This window comes from Sceloporus occidentalis, unplaced genomic scaffold, assembly GCF_023333645.1.
Source record: "Sceloporus occidentalis isolate IW3139 unplaced genomic scaffold, rSceOcc1.0.p SCAF_10, whole genome shotgun sequence".
In the NCBI taxonomy this organism is placed as follows: domain Eukaryota; kingdom Metazoa; phylum Chordata; class Lepidosauria; order Squamata; family Phrynosomatidae; genus Sceloporus; species Sceloporus occidentalis.
The window spans coordinates 9866291-9886052 of record NW_028316990.1 but is presented as its reverse complement, the minus strand read 5'-3'; the positions used below and the strand labels follow the sequence as shown (position 1 = coordinate 9886052).

The window sequence follows — 19762 nt, the reverse complement described above, 5'->3', positions numbered from 1 at the left end:
TATTTTAGGTTGGTGGATGGGTTGGGGGAATGTGAAACTTTATGGTTTATTGTATTATGTATTTTATTATTTTTAATGTAACCCACCTCGACCCGCTGGGAGAGGTGGGATAAAAATAAATAGTGTGTGTGTGTGCGCGCGTGCGCGCATCATATATATATATATATATATATAATCAAATAAAGTTTAAAGAAAAAGAAAGGCTGGGGCTTGGGATGGTCCTAGCCTGGCAACCTTAATTATTACGGATAGGGACCAAACAAAAGCAAGAAAGGGAGAGTGGACTCACAACGTATTTGTCGATCTGCTCTCTATCCAGCGGGAGGTTGACCATCAACCAACCGGTTTCTCTGACGATGGAGAAGACGCCCACCGGAGGACTGTCGGCTCCTTGGCCGGTGATGCTGTAGAAGACCCTTGTCTCTTTGTCCTTGTTGGATTTGATCTGGAAGGAACACACATTTGGTCAAGGAGGAGAGATGGAGGGGTGTGGATCTTCTGAGTATCAAAAGGGGACAGATTTATCTGGAGAGACAAAAACAGGAGCCAGGAATGGCTGCCTTGGACCTTGGCCTCCCAGATCTCCTCCTCCAAATAGAACTGCTGCTCCGCTGACCAACATCTGAAAAGGGTTCCCAAAAAGTGTCCAAGAGAAGGTCTGTGGAGAGAAGGAGTTGGCCTTACCTGGACCAGGTTCTTGGGGAAGGGGCCCCTCTCGTTCTCGGAGCAAGTGATGGGAGGGATGACCCAGTCCCTCTTCTGTCTCCTTAGGCCTGGACCAGATTCTGGGAAGGTCAGCACCTCTCCATGGTAGAGCTCCTGCAAAGAGACAGATGGACACACACCTTTAATACTGCAACAAATAATGGTTTTGGCATTGATACCACTTTAACTGCCATGGCTTGATACTATTAAATTCTGGGATCTGTAGCACATATTGGTTATCCACAGTGGGTCCTGGAACCAAACAGATACACCAAGGGCCCACTGTATTTTAATATTATGTCAATGTTGACCTTTCTGTATGCTTGTTACTATAATATAAGCATTTTTAATTTGCAAACCACCTTGAGCTCCAGTTTGGAGGGAAACGCAGGGTACAAATACAGGTTAATAAAGGTCTATAAATACCGGATGCCGGTGTGGGTCTTGGTGTTGGTGCCTGTGCCGATGCCGCAGGGTCACACTGGCCAAGTGCTTCTTGCCCACTGAGTCCCAGGTGTGGACCAAGAAGCTCTGTTCGTGGCTGTGGAGATGCAAGGGACGCTTGACCACCACGGTGCCATCCGGGCGCACCTTGAAGCGAGTGTCGTCTGAGACGAAGGGGATTTGTGTCCTGTCTGTGCAATCCTCAAAGCGCACTGAGCAAAGAGGGAGGAAAGAGAGGCTACAACAAACACAACTAACCAATTCTTGCAGTACCTTTAAGACTCATGGAAAAAAACAAGTTGGGATCATGAGCTTTCCTACACTTAAGTGTACTTCCTCAGATGCATCTGGAAATTTGCAAGACATTGGTAGAGTGAGATTTCCTAGACTTAAGTCTACTTCCTTAGATGCATTGGGGCATCTACTTAAAAAGACTGAAGTCTTTGAAAGCTTCTCCTGACAACTTCTTTCTTTCAGTTGGTCTCAAAGGTGCTGCAAGATCTCTCCACATACTGCTTCTACAGACTAACACGACTATATCTTTGAATTCTACAATTTAACCAGTGTGTGTGTGTAAAATGGTTGGACAGACAACCTATGAAGTGTTTTTTGTGGGTTTTTCGGGCTATGTGGCCATGTTCTAGCAGAGTTTCTTTCTGACGTTTCGCCAGCATCTGTGGCTGGCATCTTCAGAGAATGAAACTCTGCTAGAACATGGCCACATAGCCCGAAAAAACCACAAAAGACTATGGATGCCAGCCATGAAAGCCTTCAACCTATGAATTATTCAAGGGGAAAAGGTGGTCAATGGAAACAAGTTATCAGTAAGAAGTGGAGAGGGCCCTGAATGGTGTTTCACAAACATTTGGCACAAGAGGGTGCCAGCACTCCATTTGTTGTTGCTGCTGTTGTGTGCTTTCAAGTTGTTTCAGACTGATAGTGACCCTAATACTAATCTATCATGGGTTTTTCTTGGCAAGATTTATTCAGAGGGGGTTTGCCCTTGCCATCCTATGAGGCTGAGAGAGGCTCAGTGGATTGTTTTAAGCTATTGCCATGCTAGAAATCTGGGGACAGAATGGAAATTTCATGGGGAGTAACTGCAGAATGCTTATATTGCCCACCCGCATAGCTATGGTCCTTTAGTCTTTCCCATAGAGCTGAATTAAGCCTTTGACTCTGATTTTTCCTATTAACCACAGCCATTAACACATCCACCAGCCCTTGCAAACTGGAAGAACTAACTCCTTCCACCTTATGTCTAAATATCCTAAAGGCACCAGGTCCTTCATGGAAGCTAAGCAAGGTCAGCCTTGGTTAGGAGCTGGATGGGAGACCTCCAAGGAATACCAAGTGCTGGAGGCTACATTTCAGAGGAAGGAACTGGCAAAACCATCCCTTGCCTTAAAATAACCTACAAAATGCATGGAGTCACCGTAAATAGAGAGATGCCTTGGAGGCATGTGCACACATCATGGAAGCTAAGCAGGGTCAACCATGGTTAGAACTTGGATGGGAGGCCACCAACGCATACCCAGTGCTGCAGGCAATATTTCAGAGGAAGGAACTGGCAAAACCACCTCTGGGTATCCCTTGCCTTTAAAAAACCCTACAAAATTCATTGGGTTGTCATAAGCCAACAGGTACACACACTTACACAAACACCACACACAGGTCCTTCAACTAACATTTTGTATTTGATACCACAAAGCTCACTCCGAACAAGTCTCAAAGAGAAACGACAGTGAAGAAAGAACCACAACCCAGAAACATCACCCAAGGAGAGTTTCTGCTGTGCTTTCTGCAACCAGACCTGTTTATCTCGGATTGGCCTTTTTAGTCATCAGTGCGCTTGTAGAAAGCGCGGGATCATGAGTCCTTTCTGAATCTTCATTCGCGAAGTAAAGCCAGAGAGACTACAAAGCACATGGCCACATGAAGCCTGACCACAACTGGTTTTCAAGATCTCCTTTTCTGCAACTGTCCAACAGTTTTTGGAACCTGAAGTCGTTGTGATTGTGTTTGTTCTGAGAAGAAAGCATGCAAGCTAGCTTTGGAGCGCGTCCCTGAGACTTTGCCAGCTTTTGCATGCAAACACTGGAAAGAAAGAAAGAAAGAAAGAAAGAAAGAAAGAAAGAAAGAAAGAAATCTATGCAAGGGGTTAATTGACCAGATCATGAGCTGCCTTTGGAGAGAGGTGGACAGAGATCTTATTACATGGCAGCAGAGCAGGAAAACCCAGGACAGTCCATTATCTCTGAAGATGCAGCTCAAGGCCCTTAATGCACTCAGAGGCTGCAATGTGTTTCTTTATGCCAGGCAAGGCCTTGAAGAGATGGCAAGAATGCAAGGGCAAAGAGACTTCCCCATAAACAACAACAAACCCAGGGCACTTCATCCGCCAGTAACTCTCTCAGCAAGACCCACCCATGAGCCCCATTCCCATCAAAGAAACAGTCCCTGGGTGACCATGTCCCCATTCACACTTTGGATGAATGGAAGCATCTCCACTACATTGTTGCTGTTGCATGCCTTTGAGTCCATCTTATGGCAGGGTACAACAACAGGTGATAGTTGTGTATGCAAGAATGGTTATATGTTTGTTGGTCTAATTGCATACACATGTTTTTTAAGTATTTTGATAAGTAAATTTGTGGAAACAATAAACAACAGCCTCTGTACCCTTCACAGAACCATTCTTGCAATGCAACTATCGTATGTGGACACACAGCTTTTGCAAGGAGTCTGCAGTGTTGATCTTATGCCTTAACCATCCCTGCTCCTCCTCTTCCTCTTGTTGTCGCATGCCTTCAAGTCATTTCCGATTTATGGCAACACAACCATGGGCTTTTCTTGGCAAGACTTGTTCAGAGGAGGTTGGCCATCATTGCCTTCCTCTGAGGCTGAGAGAGTGTGACTTGCCAAAGGTCACATCATGGCCAAGCAGAGAATCAAATCCAGGACTCCAGAGTTGCGATTGACGCTTTCCCTCCTCTTCTACGGAAACATAACCAAAGTGGGGGAAGGCGGCTGAGACGCTCCCTTGCCAACTTGAATTAACCAACAGAAGGAGAAGGAAAAAAGAAACCTCTCTCCTTTCACTTCCCATTATGAAAAATATGTTCCAAGAAACAAACATGTGCTCTGGAGCCCAAGCATGCAAACTTCTCAATGCAAATATGAGGGGGGGGGGGGAGCAATGCTCCTGCAATGCTCAGAGAGACCCTGCAAGGAGTTCAGTGCCAACTCAGCTCTCTCTTTTCCAACCATGAGACTTTTACAAATTGATAAAGAAGAGACTTTTTTCATGCCAACCTCCCACCTTCCTAACGGCCATAGAAGAGTCCAGATCCCAAGGAACCCGGAAGGAGACAAGGGCATCCCATGCACACCAAAGGTGGAAACAGGCAGTAAACTTGGCACGCAGAGGAGGAAGAACCGGTTTGCAGCCAGGCAAGGTGTGGGCCATGACTAACACGCCGGAAGCTTTGCCAAAGTATATCTGGATGCCAACTAAACAAGGAGGTGGCTTGCAAAGGCTTGCGCTCATACCCGCCAACATTTCACAGATGAAAACTGGGACATGAGCAACATGGCAATGTAGTCAAAAGCATGAGTCCAGGCAACAAGTGGGCAAGGGTTATTATTACTGAAGAACAACAGAGAAAAGCATTGTTTTAAGAAGAGAAGCCCTGGGCTTTAAATACTGAGTTTAGGAAAGGTTGAAAACAAACATAGAAGGGGAGGCAGGTACAAGACTTTGCCACAAACCCAGATGCCAACTCTGCCCACACATCTATTTGGTCATTACGGGACCTAATCACAAAACCCACAATATTAGAGACACTTTCACTTCATTCTCTAATGTGATTTATGCCACATTATATCAGCAATGCCCTTCAGCGCTCTGCTCAGGCCAGTCTCTGTGCCAGAGGAGAGATGGACATAAATCAGACATTAGGAATGGGAATACACACACACACACACACACACACACACACACACACACACACACACGGCTGTGGCAGAACACTTCCATCTCTAGACATTCAATCTCAGAGCTCAGGATAGCTGTCACAGAACAACAAAACTACAAAGGGAGATTAGAAAGAGAAAATGCTAGATTAGGATATAAATTGCCCTCCTTATGCATGGATTCTTTATCCATGGATTCAAGCATCCACAGCTTGAAAATATTCAAAACACAAGTACATTCTAAAAAGCAAACCGTGATTTTGTCATTTTATATCAGGGGCACCATTTTGTTGTCCTGTTGCTCATGATGGGCCTTGAGAATCCACAGATTTTGGTATCCAAGGGGAGTCCTGGAACCAAACACCAGAAGATACCAAAGGCTCACTATAATAATAATAATAACAATAATAATGCCCCAATGTGTATAGTGGGACTTGAGCATCCATGGATTTTGGTATCCAAGGTCCTGGAACCAAACCCCAATGGATACCAAGGACCCACAATGATGATGAGGATGATGATACCACCACCTCATGGTATATAATGTGACTTCAGCATCCATGGATTTTGGTACCCATAGAGGATCCTAGAACCAAATCCAGCAGATACCAAGGAGCCATAATAATAATAACAATAACAACAACAACAACAATAACAACAACAACAACAACAACAACACCTCATTGTATATAGTAAGACTTGAGCATCCATAGATTTTGGTATCCATGGAGGGTCCTGGAACCAAACCCAGTGCATTGACAGTGGGTTGAAGAAAGGCCATGCTTCCTGGCACACTGCACATATTTGAACGCTGGCCGCTCTCAGCCAGTTGGTCCCCTCTCCTTTCTGGTTCCCAGCCTGCATGCCTCTTATTGCAAAACTCCCTCAAAATCTCAGGGCATGGGATGATACTGACCTGAGAAGCCTTTCTCCCCAGATCCATGGGGGGACACTGTTTCCCCCCCCCCCCCCAGTTAAAAGAGGTGACCCCCTCCCCAAAAAGAGCTGGGAACATCTGCCTGGGCTCCTCCAGGTGAGAAAGCTAAGCCAAGCCCTCCAAGGAGCAACAAAGCAGAACAAGAATGGGCTTGAAACAAGCCAAGCTCTTCAAGGATCACCGCCACCGGAGCTGCCCTTTCAGGACAGACTGCTAAAAAAGTCTTTGAACAGAAATCCTTCTACAGGAACCCAGGGGGTTAATTTTTTTTTTGGGGGGGGGGTTGTATTCCTATTTCTTCTGGAATGCTGTTTTGTTGCTGTTGTGCCTTCAAGTCAACCCCAACTTGTGGCAACCCTCTCCTAAGGTCTTCTTGGCAAGGAATTATTCAGGAAACCTATTCAAGGGTTGGCCATATAGCAAAGTGCAATAATATCCAAAATCCACAAAACTGGGATACCTGTTTATGGGGAAATCCAAATGCACAATATGCAGGCTGCATGCTTTCAAAGCGCCACTGGCTTCTCCATCAGACAAAGGTGCTTTTTGAAAAATCATACAGGATAATTTCAAAAAAAAAAAAATTTAGACTTTTTTCCTCTCGTAGAATCATCCAGATTTGCCAGCTGGGCAAGGCTACCGAACAACAGCTCACGTTGCCAACTTCTTTCTTTCCAATTGTCTCAAAGGTGCTACAAGATCTCTCTACTTATTACTGTCATTATTGCATCTAAATGCATCTGAGGAAGTAAAATCTAAGAAAGCTCATGCTACCAATTTCTTTCTTTCAGTGAGTCTCAAAGGTGCTACAAGATCTTTACATACTAGTCTTCTATCTGTCTGTCTGCATATCATTGTAGAGTCGACCTAAGTCTAGGAAAGCTCATGCTACCAATGTCTTTCTTTTACTTACTCTCAAAGGTGCTACAAGACCTATCCATCCATCCATCCATCCATCCATCCATCCATCCATCCATTGTAGACTAAAGTAGGCTTTAGTCCAGCAGGAAAGCTCATGCTGCCCTCTTCTTTATTTCCATTAGTCTCAGAGGTGCTACAAGACCTCTCTGAGACCGATTCCTCTGGGGCTGAGAGGGTGCAACTTGAGTGTCCATGGCTGAGCAGGAATTCAAACCTTGGTCTCCCAGAGTCCTAGCCTAACTCTCAAACCACGAGACCATGCTGGGTCTCTTTTTCCCAAAAGGCTTTCCTGGTAAGATTTAGGTTTGCCATATTGCCTTTCTCTGAGGAAGAGAGTGTCTGATTTGTGCAAGGCCCCCCAAGAGGTTTCCATGGCTGAACCCAGGTCCTGCACCCAGCCAGAATACCCCAATACTCAGGGTTGGAGGGAACTTTTTTCCCTTTGCAAGATGGACACGCATTCTTCCTTTTCCTGTATGAGGAGGCTATTTACCAGGGCAAAATGCAGGGGACTGGTGTTGGTTTTTCCAAAGGGTGTGTCTCATGCCTTTCTCTTCTCTCAAGGCTTGCACTTTGCCTTTTTCTACTGCTTTCTATTTTCCAAGTCCACATTTCCATCGCAAAGGTGCGGCTGTTTGAGGGACTGGTGTCACAGTCTGCACCCTTTTTCCCCTGAGAAACATATCCAAGGGTACCCAAAGCACAACAACATCCAAAATCCACCAAACAAGGGATTTACCTTTATTGGGCCAACCACAGGCAATAATAATTATTATAATTGTAATAAGAAGAATAAAAATCCGTAATGCAAGCTTTCAAAGCTCCGCTGACTTCCTCATCAGGCAAAGGTGTTAAAAGCCACGCAGCCAAAGAAAAAGAAATGAAGAGGACCGGGGGATTTCTGTTTGAATTTGCTAAATGGCCAACACAGCTACCCATCATTATTATCATTAATGTTTTATCAGTATTTAGATTCTGACTGTTCTCCTGACGTTATTTTTTTAAAGGTCATACACAGTATGCCTTACATTGTGGTTGCATTGAGATTATTGCTGCAGCATCTTTACCTTCCAGATGGAATAACAGAGTACATTGTTTAAATGGAATTATTGCTCAACTATATGAAACTACAAAAAAGTTACTGTTATATTTGTTACATAGAGTTAACACAACTACTAGTAAATATATGCAATTCATAAGAGCAGTAAATAGTTGCATTATTTACTCAAAGTTACATGAGGGATCTGAGAGAAATGGATTTGAATCAAACACATAAGATTTAATAAAAGAATTAGAAACACATGAATAGAGAAGAAATCAGGTAAGACTATATAAACGTATGCTATAATTAAATTACATATATAGATAATATGGAACCACATATATATATGTATACTATTATATTCAATATGTCTATTCTAATAGGATTGAGAAAAGGTCAGCTGAGGCCCTTTAACTGAAAGGGAATTTTATAAAAAATATATAAGTTAGTAAAAGAAAGAGTTTTTAGATAAGCTTTTTATAACATTGTTATTTATTAAATATTAAATATATTATTTTATAAGAATAAAGGGGGGTTATATCTTTGATAATAAATACACTTATAAAATATGCTGGACGTAGTTATTTTAAATAGTGTTTTTTGTCTCTGTTAAGATTATCAAAATGGCTAAGTGTTCTGTTTAATAAACAAACAAACAAACAAACAAATAAGGCTGCACCTGGAAGTCAAGGACAACTTTGCAAAGGAGGAGGAGGCAAAGCAGTTTTTGGAGCCAACTGATAAGAGAGCTCCATCCTCATTAAATGTCAAGAACACTATTTTTTGGGTTGGGTTACAAAAGGCATGAGATTTCCCCTTTTGCGCATGACTAATGGGGGGCTAGTTAAATGGTCATGAGATGATGTTACGGGTGGAGTTTTTACATACATGAAAAAGTGGTCTTAAAATTGATCCCATGTCCAGATCTGGCCAATAAGGAAATGAGATAGAAATATTGTAACAGAAAACGTCTTATACTGTGTAAAACCTCAGACGGTGTAAAGCCTCCTTGCCTGAGACAGCCCTTCTTCTTGCAAGATTGTAATGAAGAAATTGGAAATGGCTGCTTCACTTGTTTTGTCCTGATTCATTTGATTTGGTACTTTGGCACTTAGAAGAAATCTGTATCTCACAGGGTCTATAATTAATACAGTGGGCCCTTCGATGCTCAAGTCCCATTATAAACAATTTGTTATTGATACTAATACTACTACAGTGGGCCCTTGGTATCTGCTGGGGCTTGGTGCCAGGATTTCCTGTGAATACCAAAAGCCATGGAGGCTCATGTCCTGTTACATACAACGGGGAATTATTATTATGATTATGATTATTATATCTGCTGGGGTTTGGTTCCAGGGCCCCTATGGATACCAAAATCCGTGGATGCTCAAGTCCCATTAAATGTGACGGCATAGTAAAATGGTGCACCATGGATAGTTGAATCTGTGGATAAAAAATATCCATGGATGTGGAGGACCAACTGTACCAGACCTTCCCTTTTGAAATCCCAGAATCCCCCAGCCACGCATGGGTGTGGCAGTGCAAAATTGTGACTTTTGCAATGTGCTGTTCCTCTGCAGCAGAAGCCTGTTTCACGGCTTTTCCTTGGCGTTTGGGAGTGGAGCCTCAGCCCCAGTTGATCCGGTTCCTCCAGCCGCCCGACTTGCAGCCAAGTACTATGCCTAGGCAGGACCCAACAAATCCCTCTGGCACCCATGGGCCTCTTCGGGCAAGAAGGATTGAAAGCGCCAGAGAAAGTGTGACACGCTTCCCCTTTGCAAAGCCACAGAGGCAGCTCAACAAAGAAACAGCTTTCTCCTCCATTTCTGCCATTCCGTGAATATTTAGGTGGAGAAAAACCCATGCAAGAGAGCTGCTGGCCTTGTTGCATTGTTGTTCAGGGAGGGGAACCCTCTGCTTTACTTTGCAAGAGGTCCCTGGTTCAAATCCTGCCCTCCAACCATGAAAGAACCAGGCATTTTTTTGGTGAGGGCCTCAGAAGTTTCCATTTCTCCATCTTAAAAGGACACATAGGAAGGAGAATGGGAAAAACAAAAAAGATGGATTATATATGCCATATCAGAATATTGCATTGCAATTGTTAAGCTAACGCTCAAATAAGCATAAAGTTACAGAGCGCAGAGTCAACAATTTACAATAACCATGTGCCTTAGTTAGAGCAGCATTTTTCTTTTAGATTATTGCAGTATTGGTTAAAATGGATGGAAATAAAATTGGATGAATAAATAGGGGCCAAAAGGAAGGAAAGAAAAAGAAAGAAATAGAATCCAGCTAAAGAAAAATATTAAACACCGATCCTCTGAAGATAGGAAGTACTACTGTTAACAATGTCAACCAAGTTGTGTCTATAGAATGAACTGTATATAGCATGTTCATTTTTGTTTAATGTTTGAAACTAATAGAAATATTTTTAAGAGAACAAAACCCAAAAGGGGACATTGATCTCAAAGGATTATGGTCGTGCCCCATAATGCTTTGCAATATTGCTCTCCCAGCATCCTCCCTGGACTGGGTCCATCGTGGCAAAACCCAAAATGTTGCCGTCCCAGACGACTGACGCATTTGTTCCGAGAGATGCTCCAGCCTTTTCTCCAAACCAAACAATTGCCTCTCTCCTTTCCCCCAACGTCATGCAAGAAGGGAGCAGAGGCCATGAGATCCGCCAACAAAGCCCTGGAATTCCCTTCTGCAGCAAAAAATTAGTATCTTATCTCCAGTTGGAGAGGCCGGGAAAAATATTTCACTCTTCTTTTAAACAAATAAGCCAGGGACATCTGGCCTTCAAAAGCCAAGGAAGCCACATGGCGCATTAAGCTGAATTCCTGTGGCACAGAGAGGACAAGGGTCCCTCCCCACCATCTTCTGCAAATCATGGCCAGAGAGAAAGCAGGCGATGCTCCGTTTTTGCCACTTGTTATCAGCAGGAAAATCCACATTAAAGTCTGCTTCTGGTGTTACACAGTCCTTTCCAGAGAAGCAAAGTGAACCCAGTCACCTTTTTGCACAAGAGAACTAAATATGGCCCTAGCAGCCGCCCAGCAAAGGTCCCAGTTTCCGGTGATGGAGATAGTCATCTTCCTCCTCTATTCCCAGTCCAGGGCTGGGCACCAGAAGATGACTGCATCTAAACAGAGCCCACTTCCCCATTTGGAGGACCAAAGTAGGACCAGCAAAACCACAGAGCTGAAAGGGACCATAAGGGTCACCTAGACCACCCCCAGATGCAGAAAATGTAGAAACACCTGCGTAGAAGCATCCCTGCAAGGTGAGCCATGCAACCACTGCCTGGAAGTCTCCAATGAACTGAAGGAGCCTTGAAGGTGGAATATCCATTGCTGAACACTTGGTTCTGGTTGCTGTCGTGTGGCTCCAAGTGGTTTCTGACCGTACCGAGGGATTTTCTCGACAAGGTTTGTTCAGCAACCTTGTATTTAATCATTCAACAACTGCCCTGACTACCTCCGCCTTGTAATTTTAATAATTGTTTTAATAATTGCTTAAGTAACTTAATTGTGTTTTTATTGTGGATGGGAGGGTTTGGGATACAATGGCAGCAAATGATTATTGTATTTTAGGGATGTTTCTAGAGTTAGCCACTTCAATCTTCTGGAGAAGCAGGATACAACATTATTATTATTATTATTATTATTATTATTATTATTATTAGAGTGGGGGATTTACCATTGCCTTTCTTTGAGGCTGAGAGTGTGTGCCTTGCCCAAAGTCACCCAGTGGATTTCCATGAGAGAGAGAAAGGCAAGATATGAATTAAATACATGATAGAATAAAAGGGGGGGGGGGGGAAACGACTATAAGGCACAGAACAACAACAAATTAATATTTTACTGAGGGACACCGCAATGGTTCAATGGCACACTTGGTTGGGTAAAAAGACAAATCTTATCTGAAACAAGAGGAGTAGAAGACACTGCAATCAGAATGGACCACTTCAAATTGGTCTATAAGGAGCATCAAGACAAACCGTATGGCCAAGCGTAGTTCCCCTTCACTACTGCCTTGTTGTTCGTTGTGCGTTTTGAGTCTGGTTCCGTGTTTGAACAATGAGTGACCTCACCCTGGAGTTTCACCTGACTTTCCAGCTTGCAAGGCCAGAGTTTCACCTCCGCTTTGAATCAGAGCACTGTCATCCGTCTGTAAGCAGGGAACAACTCGGCACCGGGACAAAGAGGGTGGGATGGGAATCTAGCACTGAATATGACTCTTTAGAGCCATATGAATCCTCTTTGGGAGGAGGGAGAGGTCATTCTGGATCAAAATTAGCAAGGAAGCGAAGCAAAGCTTGGAGAGGCCAGCAGAGGAATGACCAAATCGCTCCTGGGGCAGGTTTCCCTTTCACACTCGTGGACCAATTGATTCCCATATAAGGGACCCAGAAGGCATTTCCTTCTCTTCTCAAGGGAGATGTTTTTGCTAGAAAAACATGGGATGAAGCTTCTGGGTGTCACCTGAAAAAATGATGCTCCCGCCAAGGAAAGAACAAGGTGAGGTCAGAATGACCAGACATGCCCTCCTTTTCCAGGACACATCAGCCTTCTGTGCAGGAGGGACTCCAAAATGTCCTCCATTTTGAACATGCCTAAGAACCATGAATTTATACAGTGTGAGTGTTCTTGGCTTTTCTTTTGTAATATCTTCTTGAAGGTCTTTTCTCTTGAAGGTCCTCCATTTTGTGGTGAGGACACCTGGTCACCCTGGATGAGGTTGGCCTAGGTGAACTCCCTGAAAATCCTACATGAGGATTGAGGAGATTGTGCATCTTCTCTCCTTCCACTTTTGGGGGAGCAGAGGACGACAGAGGCAAAAGAGGGACAACCGCAGCCATCTGACAATTGCCCAAGCTGGATGCGAACCCTCTTTTGCCATGCAGGAATACACAGTCAAATCCCTCCCTGGGACAAATGGCTATCCAGCCTCTGTTTAAAAACCTCCAAAGGAGGAGACTCCACTGCTGTCCGAGGCAACATATTCCACTGTTGAACAGCCCTTACTGTCAGGAGCTCTTCCTAATTCCTAGATGGCCACCTTTCAAGAGTGCTTTAACTGTGTATTCCTGAATGGCAGGAGTGGGACTACATGACACAGAATCATAGAGTTGGATGACAACCTAGAAGGGCCATCCAGTCCAACCCCATTCTGCCATGAAGGAACTCTGTCCAAGCATCTCTGAAAGATGGCTATCTAGCCTCTGCCTAAAGACCTGCATTTGAGGGTGCTTCCCCTTCTATGGACCTGGGTCATCTGTGCAAACCCTGAGATGCATACAGGGTTCTTAACTGCACACCTGCCATTGCCTTAGGAGTTCTGTGTAGCAGGAAAGTTTGCAAACTTCCACCCGACAGATCTGCTCTGCTCTATGATTATCTTCTGGTCTCTCAAAGTGGCGCCTGGAGCCTCCCGACTGATCCACCTGCGCAAGGAATCCTCCAGTGTTGCCATGGGGCTTGGCGCAGGGCTTAATTTGACAGCCTTGAAGGGGAGCACCTGAACCTCTTTCCCATTCCAGCCCTTTAAATGTGACATAAATTAATGGGGAGGATGGAAACCCCTCAGCTAATCCTCCAAGGGCCCCCACTTCAAAGGCTCCCCTTAAGAATCCTCAGGCCAAGCAAAAGGGCCTGTAATTAGCACCACCTTCATTGTCTCCAAGTCCACTTTTGCAGATGCTGCGCCATACTTTCTGCGGAGGCAAACACTTCTTTCTGTCCCCAAACTCAGCGCTAAAGAATCTGATTTTGTTTGGAGAAAAGGTAAAAGCTAATCCCACACTCTGTACACTCCAAACAGACGATGAAGAGCGAGAAAAAAGGATGGAGGCAACCCGGAGCAACTTCCCAAGTTATGTGTCATGAAGAGTTGTGCAACGCAGAGTGTCCTGGAACCTGATGGTTGCACGATGCCCAAAAAAGGTCACCAAATGCAGGGAATGTCCCAAGGAGCAGCCACTCGAACCCATACCACATGAGTCTGTGCTTAAACTGGTCATTATCTTATTGCATTATTAGGCCCTTGGTATCTCTGACCCACCATCTTGACCCTAAATGGCAGCAATAACTCCCTGGAGTTTTATTTATTTATTGCACTTACAGTTCACTTTTTCTTCAGTGAGGTTCAAGGTGGATCCTTTTATTTTATTCATATACTATAATCCCTTCCATTTGGAAAGAAAGCATATGTTCACACTTTGTTTATTAGGAAAACTGCTTGGAGAGGATTATACACTTGGCCCTCTTTATCTATCCATTCTTTATTCAGGCATTCAACTATGCATGCCTTAGGAAAATCTATCTACCTACCTACCTACCTCAATTCCAAAAAGCCAACCTTGATTTTGCTATTGTATGTAAGGGACACCATTTTACTTACATTGCACTTAATGGGGCTTCAGCATCCACAGATTTTGGTATCCATGGAGGATCCTGGAGCCAAACCTCAGAGATTTTTACAAACTTTTGAATCACACAGAGGTCTTCCTTCAGCCACTGAATAGGGAAATGTCACCAGCATTTAAATGAGGTTCCTGGGGGTAATAGCCCCCCAGTTTCCCAAGCTTTGCTGTCACTGAAAGTCAAACATTCGAGAAAACACCCAGCAAAACCTCCTATGTAATGGGACTGTGAATCCACTCTAGGGTTTAGTCTAAAGGAGATATCCAAGGTGCCGAACCCACTTTGGGGCTGAGAGTCCAGTGCTTTTGACTTGTCCTTTAAAGTTCATCAAAGACCTGTAAGTATTGGGGCCACTTTTAGTAACAGCATCATGAGGAATGGGTACCAGTATTAACCAAGTATTAAAGAGAATATTAGCAATTATTAGTACAGTGGGTCCCTGGTTTAGTTCCAGGGCTCTTTGTGGATACCAATATCCATGGATGCTCAAGTCCCATTAAATACAATGGGGTAATAGTAGTAGTAGTAGTAAATTGGGTCCTTGGTATCCACTTAGGTTTAGTTCCAGGACCCCCTATGGATAACAAAATACAATGGGGTATTATTATTATTAGTAGTAGTTGTAGTACAGTGGGTCCTTGGTATCTGCTTAGGTTTAGCTCCAAGTCCCCCAAAATCCATGGATGCTCAAGTCCCATTAAATACAGTGGCGTAGTGAGATGGTGCCCATTATATAAAATGGCAAAATCAAGGTTTGCTTTTTGGAATTTACATATATTTCTAAATATTTTCAAACTGCGGATGGTTGAATCTGGAGAAGGAGGGCCAACTGTACCAGTATTCTTCATATCCAAAGTTCAGAGAAGTTACTGCTTTGGCCTATGACTCCCAGAATCCGCCAGAGCAGCCTTCCCAAGGCCTTCGAATGAGTCGGCAGCAGAATTTGAACCAGGGGCTTCTTGATTCAGAACGGAGTCCCTTGGCCGCCGTGCTGCACACTTTCTCAGAAATGTTGCCACCGCTGCGTCACTAGCAATAACCCCAAAATAGGGTTCAGAGCCTCTGCCCAGGATAAGGCAAAGTGGTGAGGAAGCACAACCTGCAAATAGTTTGCAAACCGACAAAGAAAATCCAGCAAATGCTTTGCTCAGCCAAGGACCAGAGAGACCCTCTCACAGCCGTAGGAGTTTAGCGCATACCATGCAGCTGCGGACAAATCTCCATAGGGACCACCAAACGCCGTGTGCAAACAAGAATCAAGGAACACGAGAGACACTGCAGACTGGGCCAGCCAGAAAAATCAGCAGTAGCAGAACATGCCACAAACCATCCTGGGCATAAAATACTGTTTGAAACCACTGAAGTTCTGGACCATGCCAACCACTACCATGTCAGGATGCACAGGGAAGCCATTGAAATCCACAAACACCTGGACAACTCCAACAGGAAAGAGGAAACCCTTAAAGTAAACAAGGTTTGGCTACCAGTCCTGAAAGATAGCAGGATCAAGACTCAACAAATGCAAATGAAAACTCTCCCAGCAGACAATGAGCATTATCAAGCAGAGACTCATCCTCTTTTGCAGACCCTCCCAGCCTGAGGCCTGCCATTAGCAACAGAACAAGACACATGCAAATCACTCCTGCCTTTCCAGGTCACACAATATATATAGCCAAGTCCTTTCCAGGCAGCATCCTCTGAAGATGCCAGCCACAGATGCTGGCCAAATGTCAGGAGGAAACTCTTCTAGAACATGGCCTGAAAAAGCCACAAAAAACCATGCATGAGTCGTCTGAAAGTGGGAAGTTGCCCAATTACATTATCTCTCTCTCTCTCTCTCACGCATACACAGAAACACACACAGTCATTTGTCAAAGATTTCTTCTGATTTTGCAATACAAGCAAACATCAGGAAGCACTGTATACGCACAAACACAAACACACCCTGGGAGGAACTGTGTCATTGCAGGTAGGCACCCCAGTGCCCTTTCCAAAGGAGAGGAGCAAGGAAGAAGCAGCTGGGGGGAGGAGAAAGGAGCTTTTGCAACATCCTTTAATGGTCTGACGAAGAGCTCTGTCCAATTCAAAAGCTTGCACAATCCTCTGCTGAACAACTTTCCTGATAAACAAAACACATGTACATTTTCTATTGAAATTAAAGGGGTTCCCAGGAGTCTGGGCTGATCTTTCTTTCCAAAAGACCTTTCTTGGCAATATTGCCCAAGATTTTGAGTTGCCCAAGATTGAACCCAAGACCCTCTTCTTGAAAAGCAGCTGCTCTGATGACATGAGAGATTGAGTCAGCAATACGAAGATCTATGATCATGGAAAAGAGATACGCCACACTAGCAACCACAATGTTATCATTGAGATGGCAGGCAACTCAATGCACTACAGCAATGGTGCCAACATTTATTTTTTAACAGGGTTCTTCTGACTTTCATGGCTGCATGATGGGAGGGGATCTAAGCTTTTCCCTCTGGTGCCTCCAGCTGGAACGAAAATCCTCAACAGCTGGGTTTCTGCAAACAACAAAGTTGTGATTTCTGTCCATTATAGAGAAGCTGTACCTGCAATTCTCTTCCTTGAGAATAAGTCCCTCCGAGAGCATAACTATTTCTGAACAGACATGCCTTGCATTTGGACTAATTTCCAGCACGCAGAATGCCGGACGGGTCTCCATGTGACCCTATTCCCCAAATCCCACTTTAATCTTTTAATATCCCAAGAAGAGGGATAACAATAGGGCAGATTCTTGTAGAAGCAATGCCTCTTTCAAGAGGGGTCTGGAGAAGCCAGGCGTGGCGAGAGACGCCCAAATCTTTCTCCCCAGAAAAATGTTTGTACAATCTGCGGAAAGTTTCCAGTCCCTAATCCTTTCCTAGCACTGGATGGTTTCTTCAGAGAGTGTGCAACCCAGTCTCTTTCTTAAAACCTTCACAGTTAAAGCTTTTTCCATTTTAATAGTACTTGCCACCTTTCAAACAGTTTAGACTGACACAAACATTTACTGTTCCTGCAGCACCTGATCTTATCTGTTTTTGGAGGCTGCTTTATTATATTCATTCTCTGGATCCATCTTGTCTAGTATTAGAGCTTGGAAAAGTTATTTTCTTGGACTTGTCCCTCGTAATGCACTGTAGCATTCATTTCAAGACAGAATGACAGAGGTCTGCATTAGGAAACAGGTGTGCTGACTCCACTCCTCCAGGTAAGATCCACCTGGCTGGGTTGGTATTTCAGGTTCTTGGTGGTTAAACATCCCCTTTTTAAAGTGGTTAGCATCATCCTTTCTCTTTCACATAAAACGATGCAGCTCCCAACCTCTGATATCACCAGCCCAGACTCATCATTTCCCAGGACCGGTCCTTCAACATTCTTGCTGGTTTTCATGGTGCCCATTATCCCCAGCCAGCAGCGCCATGGTAGTCCAACACTTCTGGAAGACACAGGATGGAGAAGCTCTCACTGTGTCTCTCCCATAATATGGCCAACGCCATACTTTTTGAACCCAATACATTCAAATGGGATTTTAAAAAGGACAGGGCTCATGCACCATTAACAACAGTCTAAAAGGACAAGGCTTGTGCATCTTTGACAGCAGCGTGAATGGAGAGGGTTTCTGCATCCTTAACAGCAGTATACTATACTATACACTATACTATACTATACTAGTATACATGGTATCCACAGCCAAAATTCTGATTGCCCAACACTAGAAACCAGTGGCCATCCCAACAATAGATGAGTGGATATTAAAGCTGTTTGATGACATGGAAATGGATATTGACAAATCGGTTAAACCAGTGGCCCCCAAACTGTGCCTTTTAAAGAGATTTTGGACTTCATTTCCCAGAGGCCTCAGCCACATTGGCCAATAGTCCAAAATCCCTTAAAGAGCAGAGCTGGGGACCGCTGGGTTAAATGGAAAAACACCAGGAAAATCAGAGACAGAATGGAATAAAAATAATAGAATATTGTAATAAAAGATGGGAGTATCTAAGCCTCTTAATAAAGGAGTGTATAAAACAGTATTTGAAGTCTAAGATTAGTCACTGTGTTGCAGCTACAATTCATTTCAATGTATGTTGTGTGATATACTTTCATGGGTATGCAAACAACAAAAGTTATCTGCCATCTTTTCTGAAACCCTAAGACAGGGCCTTCTTAGGGGCTGCCTTTCTTTTCCACCTTTTTCCTCCTTTACAAGATTATTTCTTATTCAGGAGGCAATATTGTCATATTACACATATTCATCATTGTGCTGGTCTATGACCATAATAAAGATGAACGAACACACACATGCGCCATAGCAATGCCCTGTTTTTGTACGCTGCCTGGTTGCATGCAAACGCCCAGAAAGAGCGAACTCAAAGGCAAACACGAGTTCAAAATCCAGCCATCAAGACCAAACAGCCCTTTCCATCAGAGCTTTGCAAGCCAGGCTGCAGCCAAAGTCTCCCTGAAACCAAGTCAATGATTCACGAAGGCTTATTGACACAAAACAGGCCCGGCTTCGTCAGGTTAGTGAAACTCTGATAAGCCAGAAAAGAAAGAAAAAGAGAGAGGGAAAGGAGGAGGCAGCCAGGGAGCATCATTTGTCAAGGTTCAAATGAGCAAATCAAAACCCACCCAAAGCCACCTGCGAGTAGGAACACGTTGGGCCTCAGCATCTAAGCTCCACCTTGCATTGCTAAAGGGCAGCCAGGGGAAAAACACCTGGATTTTCAGTTAACGCTTTCCTGGATCTCCCAGGAGGCAAAACACTGCCCCAAAACTGCTCCTCTCGGAGCTGAAAACTCACAAATTATTGCATGTGTGTGTGTGTTGTTGGCTTTCAAGTCAGTTCCAAAGTATGGCAAACCTATCATGGGATTTTCTTGGCACATTGCATTAGAACAGGGTTGCCATTGCCATCCTTTGAGGCTAAAGGAGTGTGACTTACACAAGGTTTTCATGGCTGAGCCAGGATTCAAACCCTGGTCTCCAGAGTCATAGCTCAACACTTATTCCTCAACATTGGCTCTCCATTTATTGCCTATCTCCAAATACTGCATGCTGCACTTAAACTTTACACCTGGTATGTTGCAAAGAGGAAAGCCAGCCTGGTGCAGAGGTTTGAGCGTTGGACTATGACTCTGGAGACCAGGGTTCAAATCTCAGCCACTGAAACCCTTGGGCAAGTCACACTCTCTCAGCCTCAGAAGAAGGCAATGGGAAACCTCCTCTGAACAAATCCTGCCAAGAAAACCCTGTGCTAGTTTGCCTTAGATGAGAGTCTCCATAACCAGAAATGACTTGAAGGCACAC

The 19762-nt window shown here is 44.1% G+C and overlaps 1 protein-coding gene across 1 annotated transcript in view; it reads right to left on the bottom strand.

Annotated features, from left to right (window-relative positions):
- LOC149305848 (B-cadherin-like) overlaps positions 1–19762 on the bottom strand; it is a 38360-nt gene that overhangs the window by 15680 nt on the left and 2918 nt on the right. Inside the window, exons 3-5 of the mRNA XM_089540294.1 lie at positions 1132–1361; positions 685–819; positions 290–445 (exon numbers count right to left, since the gene is read on the bottom strand). Of these exons, the coding sequence (XP_089396420.1) occupies positions 290–445; positions 685–819; positions 1132–1361 (521 nt within the window). The remainder of the gene's footprint in view (positions 1–289; positions 446–684; positions 820–1131; positions 1362–19762) is intronic.